This window comes from Eptatretus burgeri, chromosome 1 (genome assembly GCF_056783735.1).
Source record: "Eptatretus burgeri isolate ZD-2024b chromosome 1, Ebu_testis_v1, whole genome shotgun sequence".
Classification (NCBI taxonomy): domain Eukaryota; kingdom Metazoa; phylum Chordata; class Myxini; order Myxiniformes; family Myxinidae; genus Eptatretus; species Eptatretus burgeri.
Window position 1 is genome coordinate 54,178,805 of NC_140961.1, and position 12,658 is coordinate 54,191,462.

At 41.9% G+C, this 12,658-nt stretch overlaps 2 protein-coding genes across 7 annotated transcripts in view; one reads left to right on the top strand and one right to left on the bottom strand.

Annotated features, from left to right (window-relative positions):
• The window catches only part of LOC147034509 (SUN domain-containing protein 1-like), a 64,997-nt gene extending 59,687 nt beyond the window's left edge, over window positions 1–5,310 (top strand). For all 4 annotated transcript variants that reach the window (XM_085884463.1, XM_085884456.1, XM_085884472.1 and 1 more), the window contains 5 exons: window positions 3,269–3,353; window positions 3,553–3,668; window positions 4,114–4,281; window positions 4,626–4,718; window positions 4,854–5,310. In XM_085884463.1, the coding sequence (XP_085740589.1) occupies window positions 3,269–3,353; window positions 3,553–3,668; window positions 4,114–4,281; window positions 4,626–4,718; window positions 4,854–4,973 (582 nt within the window). In that variant the 3' untranslated portion in view covers window positions 4,974–5,310. The remainder of the gene's footprint in view (window positions 1–3,268; window positions 3,354–3,552; window positions 3,669–4,113; window positions 4,282–4,625; window positions 4,719–4,853) is intronic.
• Window positions 5,177–12,658, bottom strand: part of DMC1 (DNA meiotic recombinase 1) — a 39,864-nt gene continuing 32,382 nt past the window's right edge. For 2 of the 3 annotated variants that reach the window (XM_085884540.1, XM_085884550.1), the window contains exons 6-15: window positions 9,842–9,924; window positions 8,303–8,355; window positions 8,188–8,229; window positions 8,028–8,100; window positions 6,438–6,529; window positions 6,275–6,348; window positions 5,938–6,052; window positions 5,698–5,758; window positions 5,505–5,621; window positions 5,177–5,420 (exon numbers count right to left, since the gene is read on the bottom strand). In XM_085884540.1, coding sequence (XP_085740666.1) covers window positions 5,351–5,420; window positions 5,505–5,621; window positions 5,698–5,758; window positions 5,938–6,052; window positions 6,275–6,348; window positions 6,438–6,529; window positions 8,028–8,100; window positions 8,188–8,229; window positions 8,303–8,355; window positions 9,842–9,924 — 780 coding nt within the window. In that variant the 3' untranslated portion in view covers window positions 5,177–5,350. The remainder of the gene's footprint in view (window positions 5,421–5,504; window positions 5,622–5,697; window positions 5,759–5,937; window positions 6,053–6,274; window positions 6,349–6,437; window positions 6,530–8,027; window positions 8,101–8,187; window positions 8,230–8,302; window positions 8,356–9,841; window positions 9,925–12,658) is intronic. The other variant, XM_085884559.1, reaches the window with a different exon arrangement.

Below are 12,658 nucleotides of genomic sequence, written 5' to 3' on the forward strand. Positions count from 1 at the left end.
ATCAATTTCGCATAGTTTGAAAAATGCCAGTAAGTTAGAAATTGGAGGTTCTTCCGTCGTAAGTCGACGACTACCTGTATGTACAATAAAATATGACTTGTGTTAATCATGCATTAAAAGAGGCGTTTGTTGATGTGAATAGGGCCTATGATAAGTGTGTCGAATGCATATCATAATTCGGAATTAACTGTAGGACTATTTTTTCATTCTATTGCAAATGGCATTGGCCCCATGTCAATCGGCTGAACTTGAAAAATTAACGTTATGAAAAGTGTGTCGAATGCATAAGTCATAATTCGGAAACCAGGAAGTCAGAAGTCATTGTCTTCAATTGACTGTAGTATTAATTTCTCATTCTCTAGCAAATTCCGTTGGTCCCATGTCAATCGGCTGAACTTGAAAAATTAACGTTACGCAATCAGGTGATTACATCATAATTCGGAAAGCGGGAAGTCGGAAGTCATTGTCTTCAATTGACTGTAGCATTATTTTTTCATTCTATTGCAAATGGCGTTGGCCCCATGTCAATCGGCTGAACTTGAAAAATTAACGTTACAAAATCAGGTGATGACGTAATAATTCGGAAACCGGAAGTTGGCAGTACAATTCTTTTACATCAGGACACTCCCGGTTTCATGTTCTGTCAGCATGTGAAGTTTGGTGAGGATCAGTCCAGTACTTTTTGCGTGCATAGGTCACAGAGAAACACACACACACAGACAGACACACTTTCAACTTAATATATATTGATGTAGGCATTTGGGGGTTGACCCCTTTCATAATGTCCACCTCTCACTTCTTACACCTGTGAAAAGTTTTACAAACAAGCATTTTCCTGACACAGGAGTAAAATAAATACTTTTTCAGCACGAAATCTACCCAACAACTAATCTCTGCGCCTCATCTACCCACCAACTGACCACGGCACCAAATCTATCCAAACAACCTCATTGTTTAACTGATAAAACATTTACGCAGGTGGATTTGTCTAGAGAATATATATGACATTTTTAGCTCACCTGGACTTTAGCCTGGTGAGCGTGTGCGGTCGAGCAGTGTCCATAAATTAGTGAGTCAGTCAGTCATTATCACTTGAACCACACGATTTTGATGAAACTTGGTCACAAGCTTCATATCTGATGCCAAACGAAGGTGTATTGACCGCATCAAAATATGCGCTCATTAAAGAGGTTTACGGTGGGGGGGGGAATTGACCCCCCTCCCCCCCAAAAAAAGAAAATAGGTATTTGCTCTCTTCTCTGAAACTACACACACGATTTTGATGAGACCTGACCGCAGACTTCCTCACCCGTGATGCATAAAAGTTTTTTCACAGCATTAAATTTTTTTATGGTTTACGGGGTTATGCGGGGGGTTTGAGTGACTGTTGCTCCTGATGCAGGTGAGCTTCAGGACGTATGGTTCTATTCAAGTTATCGGGAATCAAACTCTTACCATTTCAAATTTTTTATCGTTATTGATTATGTAATAACGATTTTTGAGCAAACTACAGCAAGAGGGCCATAGTATAATAAATAAATGTCATTTGTCTGTGTGTAACACCAATCATGCCAAAACTACTCAGCCAATTGCCACCAAACATGGCACATGGACTATGTTCGAGCTCATGGTGAATATGGGATACTTGGTTTCATCTGCAGTCGCGGGGGTTCGGGAGGGAAGGTCGACAAAAGTTCTCTATGTGAATGTGTTTCCTGTAGTGCCACCCGGTGGTGGTGACAGAGTATTACAAGTCAGCTGTGGAGATAACTTACATTTTTGTACTGTGCACATCCCCATACAGTGAGAAGCCCAAAAGCCAACCTCCACTAATCAGGGGAGGCAGGGGAAGGGGGGTGGTAGTCTGGATGGCGGGGAAGGTGTGGGGTTGGAATCTGGGAGGGTGGGAAGAGGCAGAGGCAGAGGTAGGGGGTGGGAAGAGGCAGAGGCAGAGGTAGGGGGTGGGAAGAGGCAGAGGTAGGGGGTGGGAAGAGGCAGAGGTAGGGTTGGGAAGAGGCAGAGGGAGGGTTGGGAAGAGGCAGAGGGAGGGGTGGAAAGAGGCAGAGGGAGGGGTGGGAAGAGCCAGAGCGTGGAGTGGGGAGAGGCAGGGGGAGCGGTGGGAAGAAGCAGGGGGAGGGGCGGGAAGAGGCAGTGGGAGGGGGGAGGGGTGGGAAGAGGTAAGATGGTAAGAGGCAGGGGGAGGTACCATTAAAATGGTAAGAGGCAGGTGGAGGGGTCGGAAAAGGCAGAGGGAGGGAACCGGCGTTGCTGAACAACGCCGGGCACCCCTGCTCGTATGGTCTAAAATCTTGATGCAAGTTACTCTGCAAGTCGGTTATGATATTTTATTGTCTTCATTTACATAATACATAAGCACAAAGAAATTCGTTATTTTTTTGCCACTTTACAATTTTCTATACTTTCAGCACTGCTGGACTCGGACTCGGACTTGGACTCGCCAACAACACTGCTAAATACTAAAACATCAGAAAATAGGTTTTTTAATTCAAACTTGTTCTCTCTTTGAGTTTCAAATGTCGACAACCTATAATGAACATAACTAACAAGTCAGTGAGTTTAGCTGTGACCTGAACAAGTCGAAATTTTGCACTCTTAAGAATCAAACACCGATTTGGTGTGCACTCTGTATCCTGGAAAATGTATCACATGGTGTCTTGAGCGGCGGCCCACCTCCCATGGACCTGTCCACTGCATGCAGTGACCGGTCCAGGGCACGACCGGGCTTGTGGGGACTGGTCCCTTCTACAACACATGTGGTACCACCACCACCACAACACAAAGAAGGGGGCACCCCACCGATACGGGTCCCACTCCCCTCCCCCAGATTCCCTCCACAGTGCCAATGACTCACCACACATGACATGGCCTTCCCAGGGGGAGTCTGCTGGGTTTGGTGACGGGCACCCTGCCAGCAATCCCAGACTCCTGACCCGGGTTGGCCAGGCTACACACGGTCAACCGCTGGGTCGCCTCATGCCAGGCACTGCCTGCCCTGCAATCCCAGCAAACACTGCACCCTGCATTCCCCTAGGCAGATGGTATCGTCCACCACGCCAGGTCAAGTTTTATTGATGTTGCTCGGAGGAACTTGTTTCCTTTGCCATGTGAACACTGACTGCTGTAGGTTTCACACAAACTGTGTAGAATTTTAGTTTGAATGCTTACAATCAAATTTAGCATAGGTTTTCTTTCTCAGAGATGAGTTAAAGTTGACCAAGCATGTCTGTGCAATATCTTGTTCTGGCAGGAGGTGTTCAACATAGTTCATCATGCCTTAAAAACATTTTCTGAAGACAAAACGGGAAAATTTGATTTTGCATTGGAGTCGGCAGGTATGGTTACATGTGCATACTCCCGATCTTATCTTTAACTCTATATATATATATATATATATATATATATATATATATATATATATATATATATATATATATATATATATATATATATATATATATATATATATATATATATATATATATATATATGCACTGTAATGTATTTTTGTTTTTGTGTTTCCTTCCCTTGCAGGTGGTGCAGTAATAAATGTGCGCTGCTCAGAATCGTATACATCCAAGGCAGCTATTATCAGCTTATTTGGTATTCCGTTGATGTATCAGTCACAATCCCCACGAGTCATCATACAGGTACCTGTTCCACCACTGTAATCCAATGTGTCAAAAAAAACAACTTTAAAAGCTGTCTTGTGGCAGGACTTGTACGCGACGATATCTGCAGTCTCATCTGATAGACAAGCCTGGTCTTGGCTTAACGGATAGGGTGGCTGGCTTAATATATTTGGGTCTTGAGTTCAAGCCCGTCAACCGTTGAATTAACACTCGACGAGTTGACTCGACCTGCCATCCTTCCGAGGTTGGCGCAATGAGTGCCAGTGTGCTGGTAACGGGGCATTGCATCAGCAGCACAGCCGCATCCCCAGAAAATGATGCAGCCAAGCAGGCACAGGCTGCATACGAATAAATAAATGAACTTGATAGACATGACAGGATTAGAGATCATGCAGTACTTTATGAATATTAGTTGTAAGATGGCATTTGTAACTCACAAAAATTCTTCTGTCATTTCTCTCAGCCTGATATGAATCCTGGAAATTGCTGGGCCTTTAAAGGCACTCATGGTTTTGCTGTAATTCGACTATCGGCATCTGTTGAGTTGACCGAGTTTGTCATGGAACACGTTCCTCGCACACTTTCTCCATCTGGACGTATTGACAGTGCTCCACGCGAGTTCTCAGTTTTTGTGAGTCCTATTAAGAACGTTTACGGAATTGGCACAAATTATCAAGCATGAAAGTGACATGACTTTTCTGCTATTACAGTAAACCAGAATACTTGATTTTCTTTATGCATGGGGAAGTTGAAACTTTGTTTTTGCAATCGAAGTTGATCACTAAACATCATTTTTCCTCTACTGTGCTGCTATTAGATCCTTATCACAGTTGTTAAATCATTTGAATAGAGCAGAGTTGAATTAAGTTACCAAGAGAATGCACTACGCAACTTTTCCTGTTTATGATAGGCGAACGCCCCTTCCTAAATCGAACACAGGAGTGGATGTATTTTTTTTTTTTTTTTTTTTTTTAGGGTTTACAGGATGAGAATGATGAAGGAGGCCATCTGTTGGGGAAATACACCTTTCAGGAGGATGACGAGTCTTTGCAAACTTTTCCTGTCCAGGTGTGTTTAGAGTGGGAAAGTTTGACTATGTCGATTTTTTTTTTTTTTTCCACCATTTCAAGATGTATAACTTTTTATGGATTTTAATTGCAATGTTTGATGTTGACTAACACTCAGCCCCCCCTTTTTGTTTAGGTCTCTAACATTCCTCCGTATGAGATCATTGAGCTGAGAATTCTCAGTAATTGGGGGAATCCTGAGTACACATGTCTTTACAGGTTCAGAGCACATGGCATTCAGAGGAAGCAGCTTTAGACAATTATCTTTTATGTTTTTCAATCCTTCAGAAGTTGCAGGTTAAAATGCACTTGTTTGACCTTATTTTAATGTGTGCAGGGATAAGGAAGCACCCTCAGTAATGACTAGATGTTTAACAAGCTCTGTCTTTCAACAGAGTTGTTTTGAAGATGTAAATTTGTATATCTTGTAAAGAAATTTCTGACTTGCTTTTCTTGCACTTGCTTTTGTATGTGAGTTTATTTAAAGAAGGAAAATATTTTGTCCAATGTAAACTTTGTTTGACGGAGCTTTTCTACATTTTTTATTTTTTAGTGTTTCTCAAAAGCCAAATAAATATTGTGTTCATTAACAATGATTGTGATTATAAATGAAAAACAAACACACATTCGTCTTCACTCCTTGGCATCAGTGATTCCACCAGCTGATATTGCAAATGTTGTTTCATTCTCTGGAAGATCAGGGCTGGAGCACAGAAACACAGAAATGTATCAGTTATTGACTCATTAGTATTTCTTAATCTCACTTCCAAATAGTATAGGTATTTACCTGTCAAAGATTTTTGCAATGCGAAGTTCTGCTCTGCCTTTTCTAAGACTAATCCGTGTTGTGGAGGCATGAGCAAGGATGTGACCTCCAATTGGTTTCTTAGGATCTGCTTGAAATCTGCAAAATATAATTCATAAAACAAGTTCCATAAAGTTGCAAATGTATACAAGTTAAACCTATCGAATATACTTACGTCATGGTTGCACCTGGATCAGCGGTCATTTGGTTGGTGATGAAAACAGAGATGTTGTATTCTGGAGACAAATAAGAGCCATTATTATTATTATTATTAGGTGTGTTGCAGTAGATCTTGTTTGCCTAAATGAATTTTAAAAAACACAATTTTACTGACTGCTCTTCAGCCATTGTTATGTTTGTAATATTGAGTTTGACTGACTTGTGTCAGAAAAAAAATTGTCATGAATATATCCACCTTCTGAGATTTTTTGTAGGCGAGAGAGCATCTGAGCGAGTTTCTGTTGCCTTTCTGCCAGTTCTCCACGGCCACTGTAGTCCACCCGAAAAAGAGCCATGATGGAGTCGATAATCTGCACAAATTGAAGGTTATTACAGGTCAAATTCAAATGAGACATAACCAGGGATGAAAATGCAGGAAGGTACTGCAAGCCATTCTCAACTGGACCACTGATTACGTGATATTGAACTATGGCCTTTAAACGGCTAAGGGTGGAAGGGTTGTTCATGGTTTGCATGAGTTGCGTTGCAGGAACGGTGAGGCCTCATACGTAGTTGCAGTTCAGGGTGTTTACCAAAATTTTATAAACTCCGCATTCTTCGTGGAATTTTGCAGCAGCACAATCCAATATCTCCATTTGATGCTCACCTACACAAATGCAGATGTGATGTAATGAGAGTTGAGCCATGATAAATGAGTATTTGCAAGCTGTATCATCATGTAAATTACAAACTCACTTGTGTAGGCTCTGGCATACAAGACATTGTCCAAGACAGCATCTGCATCGACATTGAAGCGCACGGCAATGTCCCGCAATCGATCGGGACGGCTGTTTACCGAGTTTAGCGTTTGAGGTTAAGGTAAACAAGACTTCTTTGTTATTATTTTTAACAGGAGTGTGTCTCATGGAAGAGCAAACGTCTATTGCAGATGCACTTAATAAAATGCCAACCATATTCAATAAGGCTATGGTTTTATCAGCCGTTTATTTGGACATGGGAGACTGGGTGGTTTGATGATTCTTTATGTTTGACACTGACATGTCAACATTGCAAAGAGATGATATTTTCTCCTTATGCGATGTGGAATTGGTGACAAAATGTGTACATCTGCCAGTCATGCAAAGGTGCTAATAATTATCATCAACAATCTACATATTCGGTTTATAAAAATGGTGAATTAGTTGGCAGAGAAAAACATTGCAACACCACTACACAACGGTATTAGAAATGGCGAAATTCTTAAAAGTAAAAATTCAATAAAAGGCCTCTGATGGTGACTAAGGATGGTTGGATCTTTTTCACATGCCCTAATCTTTAGCCAGCTATTTTGTAAATCCCTGTCCTGCTTGCTGGAAAGGCAATGGCAAACCACCCAGGATAACCCTTGTCTAGGAACTGCTTTGGCAGCATTGATGTTCTGTAAGGATTATGGAACTGATCAGTTTTGTTGGCTTATTATTTGTCTAATTTTGTGGGTTGTCTGTCATTTGTGTTTGGTGCTTTTAATAGGACAATATGATGCTGAACTCTAACCAATTTTAGCACCCAATTCAAAAATAAAACTTCCCAAATTATTTCCTCATCTTCAAGAGCAGCCTCTTTAAAACTTTTCATTGGAAGCATAACTTTAATTTTGTCCAATTCTAAAGCCTGAGCAAATGAGTTCATGACTGCTTATTTTCCAAGGAGCAATGTATTAAAAAAAATCATAAAAACCTGGTGTTGGATTAGCGGTTAGGGTGGTGGCTTGGGATCCAAGAGTCTTGAGTTCAAGCCCCGTTGGCCGCTGAATTAACACCAGGGGGTTGACTCAGCCTGTCATCCTTCCGAGGTCGGTGAAATGAGTACCAGTGTAGCAACCAAAAGGCAGCACACGAAGGGAAGGGGTATTGACGGATTTATCAAATCTGGTATTGGTGTGGTGCAGGCATGATGGGCCGAATGGCCTCCTTATGTGCAAAAATTTCCTTGTAATCCCTTGTAATCATGGATTTTGCTCTCGCTAATGTGACCTTTTTATTTTGAAATCTGTGATTGAACATAGCAAAAGTTAAAACATGGTGATTGGTCAGGTAAAAGGATGGAATAATTGGTTAAAATAAAGTTAAGTTCATTAAAATAGAAGTTGTCGATGTGTAAGGCCACAGGGAGCTTTGGTGATCAGCGGTCTGATGGCAGGTAGCAGACTTGACTCACTTAGGTCCAATAACCTTTCAGCACTGAACTATGCACTGCTGTCACATTGCGCTGAGGATCTTTTGTAGCTTGATCTCTTCAATAGGCCTTTGATTTGAGAATGTTGGCATTTTATTAAACAAAGGATACAAAGTGTTTTCTGTGTCAATGAGGATGACCTTTCCTCCTGTGTACCCCTCTGAACCTGGCAGCTGCGCTGTGACTGTCAGAGACAAATGCCAATTACAGTTTGCATTGGAAATACAATTATAAGTGTGGTTGGATGCAAATATCCTGCATTTTCACATACCGCATAGTGTATGGGCCAGTTGGGTTTTTCCAGTTCTGAACTCTGTAAATATAAAAATTGGTTATGCTTTATTTCATTAATTTTTTTATCATATTTGTATTTGAAAATCTCTTACCTCCGAATGCCTCTGTAATTGCCATGCTTTCGATTCCTCCTCCCAGAAGTTTGCTATGGTGGAAGGAAAACGGAATAAAAAAAAGAGAAACAATGATGATGATAAATTTCACTGTACAAAATGACAAAAATGGTTAGAGGAAAAGGTATTTAGGAAAGTGATTTTTAAGTTTTTGAAGATTAACAAATTTATTGCCCTCTATTATCCAAATTGTGTTAGTGCCCAGTTATTGAGGCTAAGCAACATGAAAATGATGTGTGGCAACAGGACTTGGATCTGCTTCATCCATATTGCCTGAAGCCAGTGTTTCCTTTAGGTGTACAGCAGATATTTAAAGATGTATGAATTTCTTGTACAAAAAGCTTGCCTTAAAAAAAAGTTTTTGCTTTTTTTTGACATTTCTCTTGGGCTCATGGAGGCGATTGCAGACTACTTGTTCAATTTTGTGGCTCTAAACATCATACTCCACTTACGAAGTATGGCGTGACATTGGTGCTCTTTTGAGGTGCTTTTGCTTTGTGTAACGAACACGAATTTTAAGGATAACAAGACGACCCTTTACATGATAGAATGGTAGATGTGTTCGAATTTGCAAAGCTGGGAGGAATGTATTCGGATCATTAATTGAGCGGATACACAATGTTTTCTGGGACATTGGCTGAGAGGTGTGTTGTGTAAAACAGCTCACATTTGAAATTCTCCAATTATCCATTTAAATTTTCTTTCATTGTACATTTCCTTTTATTACCTTTGCATTCATAATTGGAATTCGTCTCAAGTATGTCTTAGAGTCTGTTATATTCCAACACCAACATTAGTCATGTTTGGATAAATGAAGGAGTTGGCCAAACAAAAATAAAATTCTCATTTTCCTGTTTGGCATTCCCATCTGAGCATTTGTCACAATACTGGGATTCCAGGTTTAAATCCCATAAACTGTTTGGATTTGTCCATTATATCCTATGTCTATGCAATTAATGTTAAAGTACATTGATGCAGCGTAATGTTAGTGTCCTGCCTGTAAAACATTCTTCTTTCATACGCAGCACAAGGCTGTGGGGTCGTATCATTGGCTGAGGGTGTGAGGCAGTGCTGAGGCAGTGCTGCAGATGCAATGTTCTCTATAGGTTAGGGCAGGAATTTGTAATTTGTTCAGGGTGCTGGCGATAGCTCGCCTACTCCTTGCGAAGAAAACCGTGGGATCTTTAACATCACCAACTAATGCTGGCAGACGGGACGCCCAGTTTAACGTCCATCAGAGGGACGGTGCACCCATTGATGAATCGCCCTGCTTGTGAAACACCAGGATGACAGTTTGTAGCTGAGTCGTGATCCAAATTCAGGCAAGACAGCTTAGAGGCAAGTGTGCACACCTCGAGCCTATTCTCTCAGTCCACCTGTAATACATGTGAAAGCAATTCCATGACCTTCTTACCCACTACTTTCTGACCCAGAGACACTTTTTTTTTTTCTCTTTTAGCAAACATTTTTGCTTTAAGTTGATATTTAAATCGGCCTGGTGATTTGTGAAGGGCATACTCAAACTCCTGGCTGCCAGTTGACACATGGAAGACGTTGCGACGCTTCTCGCTGTACTCCAGGGCTGTGAGGAATCCAGGTTCCTGTAAAGTAAGCTTGCTGTTTAACCTCATATGACCAGCAATTCAGGTGCACCAGAACAGGTCATGATATTTCATCAGTGATACCACCATTGAGCTTTTAATTGATAATGTCATATGATTGCTTTTATGAAAACTTTAAAAAATTCCCCCTCGATTTGAGGCTTGACATTCAAGCATAGGTATAAAATGAAAATGTTGGGGGGTGGGGGGGTTGTCTGTCAGAGAGGGAAATGGGGTGGGGGGGGGTCTGGGAAGGGAGGGGTTTCATTTTACATTAACCCCAGAACATTGGATTTTTCCACTGAGTCATTGAAGGCTTCTTGTGATACAGGTTCAAAAAAAAAACCTATACCACAAGGCAGGTGGCCTCTCACCTGCTGCTTTGCAGTATAAGTTTTTTAACCATAGGTTAAGGGTGGGATCCCTGAAAGAGAAATGCTTTGGTGTCGGGGAGTGCATCGGGCCATCGAAAATCCAGCTCCAAAACTCATTGTAGCAGTTCTAAAGCATGAGCATGGTACAGCAGCCAAAAGTACCAAGTGGGCAAGTCCACCTGCTTATGACAAAAAGAACAATGGACAACCTGGGGAAAAAAACTGAGATGTACAGGTAAAATGATTGTACTTTTGAGTGTGAGTAGTCCGAAATTCCTCATAAATCCCGGTTCGATCGTTTAAATGTGGTGGGGAAAAAAGACCGATTAAGGATAACGGATAGGATTGGTCCAAAGAGGGGAAGGCATAGATAAGTCATTCAAGTACTGAATAGAAGATGAGTTGAGATTCATTGTCTTCAAGAAATGAGGTGAAAAAGGCAAAGTACAAAGGTTGTTGGCTGCAACAAAGAAAGATAGTGGTCATACCCTTGGGGGTTCACCTGGTAGTGGCTACATAAGATAATCAGGGATCCACTGGAAAGCATCATGGATGACCCACAAAATATGTAATGGAGAAGAAAGAAAATACCTTTTGGATTTTTTCTTCTTCTCACCAATCCTCTCAAAGTGGTTCAGTCACTCAAATTCTTGGGTCTCACTATCAGCCAGGAACTCTTGAACAAACCACATTTCAAAGTTGGCCTCCAAAGTCATTTGCTGACTGGGCATCCTCTGCTTATCGGAGGGTAGAGGATGTTTGGATATGGACACCCAGCAGGATTACAAACAAAACCTGTCAAAGGGCGGAGGAGCTCCTTGTGAGCCAACGGCCATCCATATCTCGTATCCAACTGTGTCCGCGGATGTCCTCCTGCAGTTGGGTTACTTATTAGGAGGTTGGTGGCAGGATTTGCATTCCGACCACCGTAAAACCCTTCACTCCACAAAACACAAAAATGCAAAGAAATCTGAAAACCAACTCAGTGGGAGTACCTCCTGTGCAGCTTCCCTTCGCAGGGCAGCTCACCGGATGACGGGATTGGGGCAAAGCCTCAGGACCCCCAATCTTTGATTATAGGAGGGAAACCATGGGGTAACATTCCCTGGTCAGATTGCGGGAGAGTGTCGGAGTGGTGCCGAGGTGCCATCCACCAGACAGCGGTCTCCTTGGGTTAACCTGAGGGGGTCGCTTTGGGTGGGTGCCTGGAATGTGCTATCCCTAAGAGAGGATGATCACCTGTCTCTGTTATCATCTGAGCTCAAGCGTTTGGACATCGGTATTGCAGCACTCTCTAAAGGGGCTGTCACATCTTGACGATTTAGTCAACCTATGCCGATTTGTGAAAAATTTGCCTAATACGCTGGCACATGTCTAATACGTTATGATGAGGTTTTGTATACGTTAAGAGCACGCTGAAAAACTGCCATAAGTCGTACGCTGGCTTTAATCGTTGAACTTTGTGGTTTTTCTCAAATTTTCGTATGCTTAAAATTTTACGACGTACTCGGCGTTTCGCGCACACGTTCCGCTACGCTGGCCATAAGGTTTAGGCACGTTATGCGATCGTTGACACGTTATTTATGTTACTCATATGTGGAAACACGTTGAGGTAACACTTGCATACCCGAAACTTATTCATAAACGATAGGTAACGTTTTATAAGCACGCTACACGAACGTTGTTCACAGCTCACAACGTGCGACTAGAAAGTTTCTCATACATCGAAACACATCAAAGTAATGTTTAGGGAACTTATTTATAATCTATGAGTAACGTGCTTGGGAATTAGTTGTGGAGCATGTCCTACGAACAAATACGTATGTAGACGTATTTGACGTCTTCAGGACGACCACAGAACTTACTGAACGCATTTCTAACAAACAGCTGACGTAGAATGACGTATTCGCAGTGATTAGGGGAATTGGTATATAAAAAGGGCCTTCGCAGGAGGAACCCGTCTTTTTTTTTTTTAGACTTCGTGGTGAGTACATGTCCATGTCATTCCGAGAGATGGAGGATACGGCAAGGCTGAGACGACAATACCTACCTGTCCTCAAACATCAACATGACCTCATCGAGTTGACACTGCACCAGTTGCGTACCAACAGAGCCGGGAGAAGAAGACGTGAACGGAGGAAAAGGAACTGGGTGAGACCATGGATCGGGAGGCGACGCCATTACGGCATATATGACCAGCTCATGGAGGAACTCCGTAACGAGGACCATGCATCCTTCATCAACTTCCTGCGAATGCCCCCAGCGATGTTTGACGAGCTGCTAGCCAGACTGAGTCCAAGGATAACCAAGCATTATTAAATCATTTCAATAGTCCAGTGGAAGCGATTTAACTCGTTCAA